General features: G+C 25.6%; 2 protein-coding genes across 2 annotated transcripts in view; one reads left to right on the top strand and one right to left on the bottom strand.

Moving 5' to 3' along the window:
- Positions 1–3,408: 3,408 nt before the first annotated feature.
- On the bottom strand, positions 3,409–4,561 carry LOC126901357 (essential MCU regulator, mitochondrial-like). The gene has a single exon (XM_050677763.1). It carries the CDS (start codon positions 4,371–4,373, stop codon positions 4,122–4,124), a length of 252 nt encoding a protein of 83 aa, XP_050533720.1. The 5' UTR covers positions 4,374–4,561; the 3' UTR covers positions 3,409–4,121.
- Positions 4,562–6,185: 1,624 nt separating this feature from the next.
- The window catches only part of LOC126900291 (clustered mitochondria protein homolog), a 27,551-nt gene continuing 16,544 nt past the window's right edge, over positions 6,186–17,192 (top strand). The window contains exons 1-2 of the mRNA XM_050675905.1: positions 6,186–6,421; positions 12,966–13,303. Coding sequence (XP_050531862.1) covers positions 6,364–6,421; positions 12,966–13,303 — 396 coding nt within the window. The 5' untranslated portion in view covers positions 6,186–6,363. The remainder of the gene's footprint in view (positions 6,422–12,965; positions 13,304–17,192) is intronic.

Genomic DNA, 17,192 nt, shown 5'->3' with positions numbered 1-17,192 from the left:
TCGTAAGAAGAAATTCATATTAATATTATTTTACTATGTGGTTTTTTTTTTGTAGCTATCATTTATTTTCTCAATTCTCACTTGACCTACTTTTTTGACNATTTATTTTCTCAATTCTCACTTGACCTACTTTTTTTTTAAATTTTTTTTTTTTAAATTATCACTATCTACATATTTGCATCGAAGCGTTTTTTTATGATAGTGATTTTAATCACTGTCAGATATCATCTATACTGGACCCAACTATGCCACGACCCCACTGTGCCGCCACCCCGCTACACTGGGTTTTTTCAATTTTTTTTACTTGAAAATGCCACAACTTTTTTAAAAATGATTGAAACAACATAATTGTTTTTTATAAATACCTTAGGTATTTACCTATCATTTGATATATTTTTGTGAACATTTGACCTTTTACTAGCCCACAGGAAGTGTTTCAAATAGCATCTTTTTTACAAAAAATTAACTTTTTCAACTTAATTTTTGAAAATGTTCCGGAAAGACTGTCACTTTTATATATATCTTAAATTAAAACTAATGTAATATACTTTAATTGGAAAAAAAAAAATTTGATATCTGGATTTGTCTTCATGGTGAAAATGACTACCGTATTTAATAAAATATGCTATTTTTGTGTTGAAATTCTGGTTTTGTATTTTATTTTATTTTAAAATATCTGACAAGTGGAGTGCACTGATTTTCATAAATATTATACAAATTAAATTAATATAGCATAGAAAGTTAAACTTATTTAAATTTTTTTACTTTTTTTAAATAGAGAAAAATAACATTAAAATTCGAAATAGCTAAAATTGACATTTTTTTCTGTCGACGAAAGCGTTGTACGATTGCCAAGTCGGTGACACTTATATCTTACGCGCTTGGGGTACAAGGGTCCAACCGTGTTTAACAAGAAATTTTTGCATTTTTTCTTAATTCTTTTTAAGTTAGAATAAATTTTCAACTCCTTTGATTTTTATCTCATTTAGATTCAATAACTTCAATAAAAATCAAGAATTCCATTACTGTAGTCCAGTGGCGTACATAAAAATTTAATTTGGGGGGGGGGGATTTTTGGAAATTTAAAGAAAATTAGATGTGACACTGCCCATATTGTTCGCTCACAAAAAATCCTGTTTTCGATTACTTCATTGTGCAAATATTTATAGTATAATATGATCTTTTTTATTGTTATTACTTATTGTTTATCGTCCAAAATTATCGCTTAGTTTATAAATTTTGAGGGGGGGTTGAACCCCTCCCCTTACGTACGTCAGTGCTGTAGTCGTTCCTCGCGAGAAGAAATTTCTTATTCATATTAAAATTATTTTACTGTATTTTAGGGTTTAGCTTTAATGCAAAGCTGAGAAGGTATTTCTTTGTGACTATCATTTATTTTCTCTGCTCTAACTTAATCTACTTTTTTGAACGATACGTCAAAAGATCACAATTCGTAGTTAGTTGAAGATATTACCCGCAAAAATTGAAAAAAAAATCCCTTAATCAAATAAAAAGTAGCTTAACCCGCTTTCTCCATACTGCAAGAACATTTATTACTATGTTCTTACCACTTATATTACACACGTTTTATTTCTATTTATTTAATTCGTAATACATATTAATTAACATAGAGGGAGATGCTGATGTGACAATTCTACTTGACTGTAGCCCGGAGCTACTGACGTCGAACTAACAAATGGCAGTTGTGTTTGAGTGGCCGTTATAGACATAGTTTTCAATACTATTATTTTCGTCTTATTTATATTATTTATAACTTAATTTGTTTTATTCAACGACCCGTCTATCACCAATTGTCATCATAGCCAACCAACTCCGTCTCACTTGAATATACCTACTAACTAACCAACTGTACTAGGATTTAGGTCAGACGTTGTACATAACATATAACTTATATTTACTGAACATCTAAAATATAACTTTACTTTGTCGTTGACATAAAACAATAGTCTAATTTTATTTAATAATCTATCCCCTGTTACTAAGGTACACCATTGCCTGTGTCTCCTTCAGGTAATTAAAACTCATTTAAGGAGATGGGGACAATATTTGGGCAGACGTCCGGTAGCTTTCGATTCTTGGTTTTGACCAAGATCCTAAACTATTAAACAAGTCCCTAACAATACAAACAATTGAAATCTTTCATTTCTAATATTTTTAAAATATTTATTGTCGAATTAGATTTGATATGATAAAAGTATTCAACTAAAAAAGTAAATANTACATATTTGAAAATAATATATTAATATAATATTATATAATAATATATTATATTAATCAAGCCACACCCAAACGTGGCCGGGTCAGCTATTTATGTATAAAACAATTTAAACGGCAAAACAACGTTTGCCGGGACAGCTAGTGTTGCTATATAAATCATTTCTAAAAAAAAATGATTGTTAGTTTCTCCTGAATTTATAATGGATTTTTAGATCTTTTTGACAACTTTTTTTTTTATTGGTTTTTTTAGTTAAAGTAAATCATTAAAATTAATTCAGTTTTGCATATTTCAATTGTAGAATCTTTTTAAACACCTTTTTAAAAGTTACTAGGAAATGATTACTGTTATTTCTATTTAATTTGTCTGTTACGATAAAAATGTAAAAAAAATTGTTATTTTATGATAAATTTACTATAAATAATAATTATAAAATTTCCTGACTGCATATTAATCCTAATGATACAATTTTTTTAATTCTCAAAACATTTTTTATTTAATGATGTCAATGTCAAATTTGCAAATTGAGTTAATAGTTATGGTAATAGATTATATTTTTTTATTATAAACTTTCACAAAAATCAACTTTAACAAACATTTTTTATTGAAAAGAATTGCATCAAGCCCTTTAAATTTTTATATACGTTAAAAGTAAAGAACTACTTTATTATTTTTATAATATCTCCGTAAAAATTACAATATTAAATTATTGAATATCAATATCACACTAAATTTAATTACTATAATTATTATTTATTCATATATTATAATTATAAATCAAATAACTAATCGGGATAAAAATAAGGGAATAAGAGTTATTGTTGCTTTTGAAATAATCTACCAATTCTTAAAATTAAACACTATCCACAGATTTACATCAAAGCGTTTCTAATGATAGTGATTTTAATCACTGTCGGATATCATCTATACTTGTTTCAACTATGCCGCAACCCCACTATGTTACAGTTTTTTTTACCTAATTTACACTAGTAATTGTATTTATTATTATTAATTTTCATTTAAAAAAATAAAATGTCTAAGACTAAGAAAAAAGTTTACAAAATTATCATTGTGTATTATGATACTTTTTTATATAGAGTATAGTGGTTTTATTTTTAGTTTTACTGAAAAAGACTATTTGTTTCCCATCATTTAAAATATAAAAAACTTAATTAAATAATTCAAATTTTATATTGCAATATATAATTACAATTTAAATTAACAACAATAAAATAATTTAAATATATAAATAAACAGTGATAATTTTATCATAAACCATTCGATTACATACCTTCACTTCTCCCCAAGACTATATTTTAAAATCTTGATAACTATGATATACTGGTTCAAAAGTTGTTATAAGGCCATTATAGACACTTTCTTAATTAGATTATTTCCTATTTTATAAGCTAGTTAAATATGTATAATGTTGTTTAAAAAAACAGATAGAACTTCTTTAAATTATAAGGAATAATGGTAAAAAGTAATTAATATAAATTTCATATTTATTTTGTGTGCAATTGAATCGTTTATGATAAACTGATAACAAAAATTATAATTACCTAAATTACTATCACAAAACAAAACAAGCTACTAAAAATAAACTGTTTTAAAATTACCATAAAATGTTTCAATATTTATACTTAAAAAATTAGTTTATTTGCATAATTAATGAATATAAGTAATAGAGTTTAGATAATATAATAGTTTGATGATAGCTTAATGTTGTAAGCAAAACTATATTATTATCCTATTTTTTTAAGTAATTACAAAGAAATAGGTAAAATATATTAAAAATAAGTCAGATTGAGAACTTATGGCATCCTACATTACAAATTATTATTATTAAAAATAAAATGTTAATAATTAATATTTTTACTAAAATTTAATCATCGTCGTCATCGTCATCCGATGGTACAAATAGTTCATTCTCTTCTAGGAAGTTAGCCATATATTTACTAATTGTAGCGCCAATCAATAATCCAGGTACAACCGTACAAATAACTCCGAGAATACCAAATGGAATTTTTTGAGGTTCAGGTAACAATGCTCCAGTAGATGAAGTAGTTGCAAAACGTACATTTTGTCGTTTAGTTCGCCTTGGGAGTTTTAAAAATGATGTTATAATTGTTTTCATATTTAAACTTAAAAAAAAGTAGTCAATAAATTACTTTTAATTAATTAATATATTTTAATGTTCGATTAGGTTAATTATAAAAAGCTACCCTTCATTAGAGCACAATTGAACAAATGAAAGCTAATAGACGACTTGGATTAGGCAATTCTTGAGATAAATCAAAGAGCCAATGATAATGATTATGATAATAATAAGTTATCAAAACGTACGCACAAAAATTGTTTATTATGTAATTGTACGAGTATAATGAATGTTATTGATGATTTGTGGCTATATTATTTAAAAATTAAGATATGAGTTTTTTTTATGCTTTTCAGTTTTAATTAATATTTCTTTATTTTTGAAATCATTTGACGTTTCTTTAATGGTCATACTGTATATAAGGTAAATTTATTAGGTTTCTTTAAAGTTCTTGATTTGTATAATAAATTTACAATATATATTATATTCATAGTCTGTGGTTTACTGACGATAAAATATGAAAAATCGAAATTGCCCTAAAATTTAAACGACACATACAAGAATTTATTTCATAATAAATAAACAATTTAAAAACTTTGCGTCTTGTCTTCTTGATGGGTTATATTAACCGTAACTAAAGTCAATGAGGCCATAAGAATGCATCAATTTAAAATTTATAAGAACGGTGGCGAAAAATATAATTTACTTGGATATTATTTCATTAGTGAGACTTATTGGCAAGATATCCAATAGAAACCTGTAGATTACTATATCTAAGGCCTATTAATCTATTTTAAAGACCTTTCTGCTCAATGCCTAAATTAATAAAAATATTTTTTTTAATTCTCTAGGTACCTATTACCTATTACAATAGCTTAATCCGACCATTCTAATTGAGATATTGAGGCTCACAGAAATGTTATACTTTGTCCGCATATAATAAACTGGTATTAGATCAAATTGGATGATTTAATTTTAGCTCCTAAGTTCTTAATCTATATAAATGATTATTTTATGGGAAAATTTAACTTCTAATGACTTTTATTGATCAACACTTCGTTTAAGTATCTCATTCTAAATTATGAAGTAATAAATAAAAAAAAAGCATATAGATTAATTATCTACTTTCACCACTAACACTAATTTCCAAGAGAGTGCTGTCTTTTGCTCTATTTTAAATCTAAAAATATTGTTTTCAATTTTTTTTTATAGTTGAAACTTTTTTTTTTTGTTTATCATATTAATATTTTTGGAAAGAGATAATCAATGATCTTAAAATTTTTTTTGTTATATTGTCGAAACATCTCATTAATTCATTAAAATAATGATATAAGTCAATTAAAAAAAATTCTTGTGATATCCACTTATTAACACAAATATAGTAAAAAAATTTATAGTGCTATTTATACAAAAAAAATATCCATTTCTAAGTTTTGTATACCTAATAGTAATCTATTTTTAGAGGGCTTAGTTTAGCTAGTTCCTCTTATCTTCGTTTCCATTTTTGAAAGTTTTGAGTTTAGAACGGGTTATTTATTTTAAGTAAGCGCTTAAATTTTTGTGTTCATAAAATGGCTGCAACGAATACTTCATATGTTATCACGAATATATATATATACTTATTTTTTTTTTTTAATTAATACTATTAATTGATGAATATTAGGCCGATTTTTGACAAAAATAATTAAATACGTTTTATTATATTTAATCTTCTAAATATTTTTTTTATAATTTTCATTACATAACTAATTTAACTAAAAAATTTTGATAAAAGAGCGCTATAATTTGGCTACACTGAGACGGCAAAATTAATTCTTAACTCCCCGACCCCTGCTACTATATTTTATACTTTATGTACTGATTCTATCACGATGTTTTTTAATTTTTTGTAGTCACGTTTCGTTAATTATAAATTTATTTTTTAATGTTTGTTTTAACTTATGTTATAAGTTTTGTTATGAACTTTTAGATAAAGATTTTTAAACTTACTTTTTGATTTAAAAGCTAAAAATATTAAGAGCCATTTCCAATGACACTAGAAGTTAATGAAGAGAATATGAAAAGTTCAAAAGATGAAAAATTAAACGGTACTATTATATTAAACATATAATTTTTTAATAATTGTAATGATTTATAAATAAAATTAATATTATTATAATTTTATGGGGTTTGAAAAATAATATCAACATATAAAAATTAAATATAGTAAGCAATCAATTTCATTAATTTTATTGTCTCTTATCAAAATTTTATATTATGATTGATAAGTTTTAAATTTTAATAGAATAATTTTTATGGAAATTGTGATTCATATAATTATAATTTGTTCATTTTATAATTATTAGAAAATACTTCTTAAAATTTCATCCTTGCTACAGTCTTACAGTGTGTTAAGATCTATTTGTACTCATTTAATTTTATAGAAATTTTTACAATAATACAACTAATTCAAAAAATAATTAATGAAGTCTTAGAAAGTTCCAACATATTATATCAATCTTTATAATAAACACATAAATAAGTTAATTTACAAATGATAGAGACTTGAGATAAATTTTTTTCGCAGTAATTTATATATTAAAACTTTTAAATGATGTTAATGATTCAATGAAAAGTTTTGTATTGTTATGATAAGTATTTTATATTAAAAGTACAGTAGAAATAATATTTCTATATTAAGTATATTATACTTTGAGTTTATTATTATATATAGTGAGATTCACTTATCATAAACCAATTAATGAATCCAAAAATTAAAATAATATTGGAAATTTTTTCATTTGTTTCTATTATTTCAATGTTTTTCACATTTTTTCTTTTTATTCACTATTATATGAAAAATATTTTTCATTATTGAGTTATGTATTGTGATCACATTATAATTTATCGTATGTATTTATGCTATATTTGATTTTCTTTAATTGTATACTGAGTGATCAGTTTATCATAAACCACATAATTACTCACAAGATAAATACAATATTGAAAAACAAAATGTTAATTTTTTTAGCTTCGATGCGAAGCTGAGAAGGTATTGGTTTTACTAAGATGTGTTTTTTTTTTTTTTTGTGTCTGTTACCACTTTTTCTCAGCTCTCACCGAACGGATTTCTTTCAACGATACGTCAAAAGATCACAAATCGTATCTAGTTGAAGATATTACCATTAAAAATTGAAAAATTTTCCCTCGTTGCCCGTAAATGGAGAAAACCTCCAAAAAATTACAAATTTAAAAATCGCTAATCCTCGAAATTTTTTCAATTTTTAGCTTCTTAGTCTGTAGCAATTAATATTTTGCATTTTTTTTGAGTTAGAATAAAATTTTCAAATCATTTGATATTTATCTCATTTAGATTAAATAACTTCAATAAATATAAAGGATCCTATCACTATAGTCTCTCCTCGTGAGAAGAAATTTATATTCATGTTAATTTTATTTTACTATGTGTTTCTTTTTGTGGGTACGATTTATTTTGCCAAACCTCACTAGACCTATTTCAACGATTCATCAAATGATTACAATTCGTATTTAGTTTAAGTTATTACTCTTAAAAATTGAAAAAAATATTCCATATTCAAATAAAAATTAGCTAAACCAGCTTTTTCCATACAAACAATTAAAAATATTAATTTCTATTATTCTTAAAGTATTCATTGTCGAATTAGATTTGATATGATAAAAGTATTCAACTACAAAAGTAAATAATTTTACTTTGTAATTTATTAATTTTTTACTCTATTTGTGTGTGCTACTACTAGACTATAATATTCCAAATTTGTTGGTAACATGTTGCTATATAAATCATTTCTAAAAAAAATGATTGTTAGTTTCTCCTGAATTAACAATGGATTTTTAAATTATAATCAATTTTTATAATAGGCTAAATTGAATAACTTTTTTTTTATTGGTTTTTTTAGATATATAATCATTAAAATTAATTAAATTTTGAATATTTCCATTGTAGAATCTTTTTAAACGCCAAAAGTTAATTAGAAATGAATAATATGATTTTTATTTAAGTGATCTATTACGATAAAAATGTAAAAAAATCTAACTTTTCTGATAAATGTACTGTAAATATAAAATTACCTGATTGCATATTAATCTTAACAATTTCATTTTTTTCTATTTAATAATGTCAATTTCAAACTTGCAAATTGAGCTACATGTTATGATAATAAATTCATTTTTTTTTTTAAATAAAACTTTCACTTTAAAGGATAATAAAAAGTAGGTTCAAAATGATTACTTTTAACATATTGAAAATCAAAATCAATAATAATTTGAAAACAATTAAATTTAAAAATTATATAATATATAATTAAAAGAATTACTAATCTGGGTATAATTAAGGAAATAGAAGTTGATGTTGCTTTTGTAATTATTCATCAATTTTTAAAAATTAAACACTATCTACAGATTTGCATCGAAGCGTTTCTTATGATAGTGATTTTAATCACTGTCAGATTAAATCTATACTGGACCCAACTATGCAATGTCTCCACTATGCCGCGACCCCACTGTGCTGGGTTTTTTTTTTACTAAACACTGCCATAACTTTTTCAAAAATGAACATATCAATATAATTTTTTATAGATGCTTGATGTCTTTAACTATCATTTGGTATATTTTTTCATAAATTTAACCCTTTACCTGGCCACAGGGGGGGATTTAAAATGATAACTATTCACAAAAAATTAACTTTTTCAACTTAACTTTTGAAAGTGTTCCGGAAGGTCTGAAACTTTTATATATATCTTAAATTAAAGCTAATGTAATGCTCTTTGTTATGGGGAAAAAAAATGTAACCTCTGGACTTGTCTTCGTGGTGAAAATGGCTACCGAATGCTATTTTTATGTGAAAATTCTCGATATTATATTTTTCATTTTTAACTTTATAATACTATAACTTATTGTAAAGTGTATGGATCAGCACAATTTTGCTTGAAGTGCTTGAGGATATATCCATGTTTACAGTTGAGTTCTGACCTTTCGGATTCATTGCAGAGTCCATCTTCAGAGTGATGGTTGCTAGTCGGTGGCTGCAACTATACTGGCGGCTTATCTTGATAACAGTCTGCTTTTATAAAATTGATAACATCTGATTTTTGACTAACGTTGTTTGCCGTATCAGGGTTTTTGACTAACGTTGTTCGTTGAGTCCGAAACGTCAGAACTCAACTGTAAACATGGATATATCCTCAAGCACTTCAAGCAACAAGACAATCCATGAAAGTTTTAACACATTCACAACACAATTTTTTTATGAGAAATAATATTTTTTAATAATCCCTTTTTCATTCAGGATATAAATAAGGAAATAGCAGATCATGTAACTTTTGGAATAATCCACCAATTTTTAAATTTAAACACTGTCTAAAGATTTGCATTGAAGCTTTTTTTATGATAGTGATTTTAATCACTGTCAGATATAGTATAATGATACTTGATCCAACTATGCCACGTCACCACTGTGCCACGACCCCCCTGTGCTGGGTTTTTTTCAGATGCATATATTTCTTAATTTATCATTTAATAATTACTTTTTAGAATCCTCCCTTATAACTTAAAGTAGTGTGAACTTTTTTTTTTAAATAGCAACCTACATTTTTATTCAGTTTATTTTGTGGATAATGATCTAATAAAAAAAAAAAAAACTAGTTGGGTTTAAAAAACACTCACTCTCCACCTCTAGTCATTACTTTAAAATGTAAATAACTTCTAAAATATTGGTCCATAAGTTGTATTGGTCAGTCATTTTCTCAATTACATTATTATCTATGCTAGTTAATTATGTATATTTCCATATGAAAAAATAACAATGACACCAATATAAGAAAAAAAAATATAAACATAAAAATTACTTAATAATTGAAAAAAACATGGAACTAAAAGAAATCAATATTCAGTTATGATTAATAGGTCATGTATTGCATGGATGTATGTATTTATCTTAATTTTCGTGTACGTTTGTTATTACCTTTCTATTTGTAGAGTTTACTATTCTTTTCGAGTGTTTTTATCAGTGTTTCGCCTTTTTGGCGATACATCGTGTCTGGGTGCAATCCAGGAGAGGTGTTTAGCACAAATACGCCATAAAATTACTTTGCAAACTTCCAACCTACAAATATCCACGGATAATTCTGTCGATGTCGATTCTCCTAATATATTAGCAATCAGGCAACACAATGTTCCTGAATGCTTTCCATTATACTACACTGGTCCCCTTAATGTACTTGTTTCTGCTTCTGGTAATAGTAATTTAAGCAATTTTCACACAGTCAAGCTTGGGAAAATTTTTTTCAAACTATTTATTAGTATTCTTAGCATCAACCCTATTGATTTTAAGCGTGTTAAAATCATATTTGATTCAGTTAATTATGCAAACAATTACTTCATTTCCCCCTCTCTTACTGAACACGGCTACTTAACGAATATTTCGAGCAGTATCTCTGAGGAAGACTTTTGGAAAGGTTATGAATGTTCAGTCAAGGTTATTTCATTTAGATGCATTAATATAAAAAAGGATAACAACCCCCATTTCCTCAAATTTAGTTGAACTTAAATTTTTGTCTGCAACGCTTCAATATATAAAATTATTTTCGATGTTTCTCCGAGTATTCTGTCCAATGTCGAAAGTGTTTACGATTTGGTCACATCCTCAAGTTCTGCTGCAGTAAAGAGCGCTGCAGTCACTGCGGTCTCTTTGACCACACTGAATCTAATTCTCGTGGTTTTCGTTAAGGTCTGCCCTAGATTGCTTACCGATTTTATATTAAATTGTATCTCCACCACTATTTCTTATCCATTTTGTACTCATCTTTCTTTCTACTTTCTTATTACTAGATCACTTACTTCCTTAATTCAATCCCAGAATAAATTTATTTTATTTAATTGGGCGCCTGGACAAATTGGTATATTAGATAACAAAACTGCTTACCTCCTCCTTCTTTACTACTTTCAGTCATAAAATTCTCGCTTCTGACTTTTTCCACCTCTTTTGGCAGACAGTTCTTAAAGCTTGGCAGGACAGCTGGTCTGCAGTAAAATTGAAAACTGCATGTTGGTATAGTTCGATATCTCCTTCCATTACTAATTTACCTTGGTTTCATAACTTTGATTTACCCAGAAATATCATTTCTGATTACTCTAGACTTAAATTAAGTCATAATATTCTTCCTTACCGTGCATTTCAACTTCACTTAAATTCCGAGCCGTTCTGTCCCCTACATGATAGTAAATCTCTATGTGTTTTTCCCTATTTTCTTTTATTATCTTGCTCTAATTAACAACAATACACTATTTAGCCTCTTAGCTACCCATAATATTAATCCCCCTACCATAGCTAATATTCTTAATTTCCATTCTCCCATTATAATTATTTCTATCATATCTTTCCTAAGGAGTTTTGGCTTTGTTGTTTAATCTCTAATTAATTTTTTTTCTCATTTTCCATTTTCCAAATTAATAATTTTTTAAAGCCATATTAAAAATAATTTTAAATAATGTTTAATTACTCTCTATTTTACTAACAATTATTGTCATATTTGTTATACTATTATTACATAGTATTGTTACTGTAATACTTTTTATTATTTATTTATAATCGTTGATCTGATTATTATTTTAATGAAGACTTAAAAAAAACAGTCAGTATAATTTTAATTTTTGATTAATTAGGGGTCCATGATAAATGAACCACTCTGTTTATCTTAATATTTATTATATAATGAGGTAGTCATCACCCAGGACACATTTATAGCTACTTTAAGTATTTAAGTAACAGCATCATGTAAAATGTTTATTAAATCCTGATACTAATATATTACAATATTACCTATAAATGGACTTGAATGATTGAAGATTGAATAAATTTTGATGTAAACATGAAGGTGGTTGAATAAAATTATTTTTATTTTAATGAAAATGCTCACTAACATAAATATATCAACAGACATTTTTTAAGAGTAATGACAAAGCAAAATTTAAATAAGTCAATATTTAAAATTTGAAAGCACCAATTGAGTGTAAATANTTTTTATTATTTATTTATAATCGTTGATCTGATTATTATTTTAATGAAGACTTAAAAAAAACAGTCAGTATAATTTTAATTTTTGATTAATTAGGGGTCCATGATAAATGAACCACTCTGTTTATCTTAATATTTATTATATAATGAGGTAGTCATCACCCAGGACACATTTATAGCTACTTTAAGTATTTAAGTAACAGCATCATGTAAAATGTTTATTAAATCCTGATACTAATATATTACAATATTACCTATAAATGGACTTGAATGATTGAAGATTGAATAAATTTTGATGTAAACATGAAGGTGGTTGAATAAAATTATTTTTATTTTAATGAAAATGCTCACTAACATAAATATATCAACAGACATTTTTTAAGAGTAATGACAAAGCAAAATTTAAATAAGTCAATATTTAAAATTTGAAAGCACCAATTGAGTGTAAATAAGGATAATATCTTAATAATGTCCATAATTATTCAACTTTTCAAGTAATAATAAATATTTTTGTTAAGTGCAAAAAAAAAGTATTTAATAATTATATAACTTTTAATAAATATATTTAAAAAAAAATTCTGCTTTACTTTGTGAAATAGGATCTGTTAACACAGTTTGTGACAAAAATATGAAGCTGAAACAAGATACGTGTATTGTCAATGGAATCAAAAACAAGAACAATATTATTGCCAATAATATTGATGCAGCCAATAATAATGGAACTTTTGGGAAAAAAGCAAAGAGAAATTCTAAAAGTAAAAAAACTTGTAATGATAATGCTGAGGACACTAAAATGAATAGTTCATCTCAAAGTGATGAAAGTTCAGAAGAAAATGCAGAAAGTGAAAAAAAACAAGACACTGAAGTAATATTTATACAAGATTTAGGTTTCAATGTGAAAATTATATGCCCTGGAACTGAGACTTTTGAAATACAAGTAAGATGCAGGAGTACTACTTCATTTTTTTTTTTTAGTATATAAATATTGCATATATTTTATTAATGAATTAACTACACTGTTTAAGATAGAAAGTCAAAATAAGAATTATTTTAAAGTTAATAAAATATCTTTAATTTCATATTGCTGTGTGCAGCAAATAAGGCAATAATTTTTATTTTTAACTTTCCAGAAGCTGTTAAAGTATTGAATTTAAATTAAAATTTTGTAATTAAATCAATTGCTTTGAAAAAATTACAACATATTACCCTTAATAGCCTAAAATATTTTTGAATGGCTGTAAATATATTTTTAAGATTTCCAGTTTTTTTTTTTTTTTTTTTTTTATCTGTGTACAAAAGCAGTATCTCAACTTTTTTGATAGAAAAAAATAAAAATTAGAAGTTGTATCTATAGATAAAAGTGTTCAAAATTAAAAAAAATATTTCATACTCAGTTTTAGTGTTTTTTATGAAACATAAGAAATGAAAATTTTAATTTAGCACATAAATCATAAAATAAATTATTGACGATTTAGAAATAAATCTTTACTTAAGTTTTTGTGTTTCTAAACATAAAATAATAAAGTTATAAATTAATGGATAATATTAAGATAAATTTTATTATAATATTATGAGATTTTCACTTAGATAGGTTTTTATAAAGAGTGGTAAGTTTCCTGTATGTCCCCGCAATTATCTGAATATAGTACAACAACTTTAATTTCTTGTTCCTTTAAAATATTTAAATACTTCAGTACCAATTTCATTAGATTGTCTTTTACCTTCTGACTGATTCCATATAAAGCAATAACTGTTTTTTAAAATATGAGTGTTCTATAATTTTTTTTCTTTTTCTTGTTCTTCAGAACTTAATAGTCCACAAATATCACAATGGTCTTTTTGGACTTAAAAAACTTTCATTCAATTCATTAAATATATCAGTGTATTGTCCTATTGTTGTTAGTTTTCTTGGTTCAATGACATCTTTATCTTTAATTTATTCCTAATACAATCTATACATTTTAGATATAGACAAACCATTTTTTAAGTATATATTTGAGTTTTTTCTTGTATGTAATGTGAATTTACCATTCATTTAAACAAATATTTTTCGAGTTAGATTACATTTAATATGAGTACTAAAATTTATTTTCCATTTTTTCCATTTTACAGTTACTTTTTATCATGTTATACTTACATTAGAAACAATGTTATAAATTATATAACTATATATATAATTATTTATATATAGTATCATTAAAATGTAGTGTATATTAAGATACAACCGATAGAGTAGGTCATTGATTTGAAGCTATATTGTTTAAACCCAACCAAACGCTAAATTGTAAATTCCCAAACATCAATTATATTATGTCATTTGCCACCGGAATTTCTGGTAATAATTAAGTTAACTGTCATAAAGCATATTGGCCTTTGTTCGGATGCTGGAGCTGGTAAAAATTGTGGCTGCCGAAAAACAGGGCTTAAATGTTCTATTATATATGAACATTGCAAAGTCAATGGTGTACAAATTCAATAGAAATAAGATTTAAAATTAAGAAGATTGTACTTTTGTTGAAAATATATTCTATCAAAATTTAGAAGAGGAAAATGGAAAAGAATTTTGTTTGATATATTTGTCAAATAACTTTATAGAGGAGAAATCCGCCATCGATTACATATTTTGCACTATTAATGCATATAATTTGTAATTAGAATATAAATAAGGAAATAGGGCATCATATAGCTTTTGTAATAATCCATTAATTTTTTTTAATTAAACACTAACTACAGATTTGCATCAAGGCATTTTTTTCTTGTTTTTTAATCATTGTCACATATCATCTATACTGGACCCAATTATACCATGTCCCCACTGTGCCGGGACACTACTGGTTTTTTTTAAATAACGATTAGTTGAAATAGTAGCAATGGGTTTACTTAAATTATTTTAAAAATTTTAATTAATTTTAACAATAGAAGTTATTGAAGATAGAGTTATAATTTTATTTGACCTTTTAAGTTTTATATCATGAAAGTTATTACCCACCATTAATATTACTAGAACAAGACCAACTTCATACACTTTATGACAATTAATTTTATCATTACAAGAAATTCCGGTTGGCAATAAGGGATAAGGTTGGATAAGGGTTGACAAAAGAAAACACGAGGTAGGTGAAATAAGGAGACCAGTGACAGTAGGCAAGGACGTGATTGGAGAGGTGGAAAGTTTTAAGTATTTAGGATCAGTTGTGCAAAAGAGAGATGGTATTGACGAGGATGTAAGAAACAGGATTAAGTGCAACTTTTTGAATTGGAGAGAAGCGTCAGGTGTCTTATGCGATAAAAGAATTCCAATGAGGCTGAAAGGTAAATTCTACAAGACTGTAGTGAGACCAGCTATGATGTATGGTTCAGTGTTGGGCGGTTGATAAGAAAGTAGAGCAAAGATGAGAATGCTTAGATGGATGAGAGGAGTGACAAAAAAAAGATAGAATAAGGAATGAGCATATAAAAGGGAGTATAGGTGTAGTGTCAATCATGGATAAGATGAGCGAAAATAGACTTAAATGGTTTGGGTTATGTTATGAGGAGAGAACAATTGTAAGCTGTAAGAACAGTTATAGAAATGAATGTTGAAGGGAAAAGTAGAGGAAGACCAAAAAAGAGATGGAGAGATGTTATGGAATGCGATATGAGGACAGCTGATGTAAGCGTAGATTATGTGGGAGTTCTTGTCAAGTGGAAGTTTAGGATAAGGGTGGCTGGCCCGAGTAGTTGGGATTAAGGCGAAGAAAAAGAAGAAGATTACTGGAAATTCTGGTAGCAATTGACATAATATAATTGATGTTTGGGAATTTACAATTTAGCGTTTGGTTGGGTTTAAACAATATAGCTTCAAATCAATGACCTACTCTATCGGTTGTATCTTAATATACACTACACTTTAATGATACTATATATAAATAATTATATATATAGTTATATAATTTATAACATTGTTTCTAATGTAAGTATAACATGATAAAAAGTAACTGTAAAATGGAAAAAATGGAAAATAAATTTTAGTACTCATATTAAATGTAATCTAACTCGAAAAATATTTGTTTAAATGAATGGTAAATTCACATTACATACAAGAAAAAACTCAAATATATACTTAAAAAATGGTTTGTCTATATCTAAAATGTATAGATTGTATTAGGAATAAATTAAAGATAAAGATGTCATTGAACCAAGAAAACTAACAACAATAGGAAAATACACTGATATATTTAATGAATTCAATGAAAGTTTTTTAAGTCCAAAAAGACCATTGTGATATTTGTGGACTATTAAGTTCTGAAGAACAAGAAAAAGAAAAAAAATTATAGAACACTCATATTTTAAAAAACAGTTATTGCTTTATATGGAATCAGTCAGAAGGTAAAAGACAATCTAATGAAATTGGTACTGAAGTATTTAAATATTTTAAAGGAACAAGAAATTAAAGTTGTTGTACTATATTCAGATAATTGCGGGGACATACAGGAAACTTACCACTCTTTATAAAAACCTATCTAAGTGAAAATCTTAAAATATTATAATAAAATTTATCTTAATATTATCCATTAATTTATAACTTTATTATTTTATGTTTAGAAACACAAAAACTTAAGTAAAGATTTATTTCTAAATCGTCAATAATTTATTTTATGATTTATGTGCTAAATTAAAATTTTCATTTCTTATGTTTCATAAAAAACACTAAAACTGAGTATGAAATATTTTTTTTAATTTTGAACACTTTTATCTATAGATACAACTTCTAATTTTTATTTTTTTCTATCAAAAAAGTTGAGATACTGCTTTTGTACACAGATATAACAAAAAAAAAAAAAAAA

This window comes from Daktulosphaira vitifoliae, unplaced genomic scaffold (genome assembly GCF_025091365.1).
Source record: "Daktulosphaira vitifoliae isolate Bord-2020 unplaced genomic scaffold, ASM2509136v1 Scaffold_3, whole genome shotgun sequence".
Taxonomy (NCBI): Eukaryota; Metazoa; Arthropoda; class Insecta; order Hemiptera; family Phylloxeridae; genus Daktulosphaira; species Daktulosphaira vitifoliae.
Note: the sequence above shows the minus strand (reverse complement) of the source record. Positions and strands in the feature narration are given on the sequence as shown.

Excerpts from the sequence above, each read along its gene's own strand:
- LOC126901357 (XM_050677763.1), bottom strand. The coding sequence starts at position 4,373 with ATGAAAACAATTATAACATCATTTTTAAAACTCCCAAGGCGAACTAAA.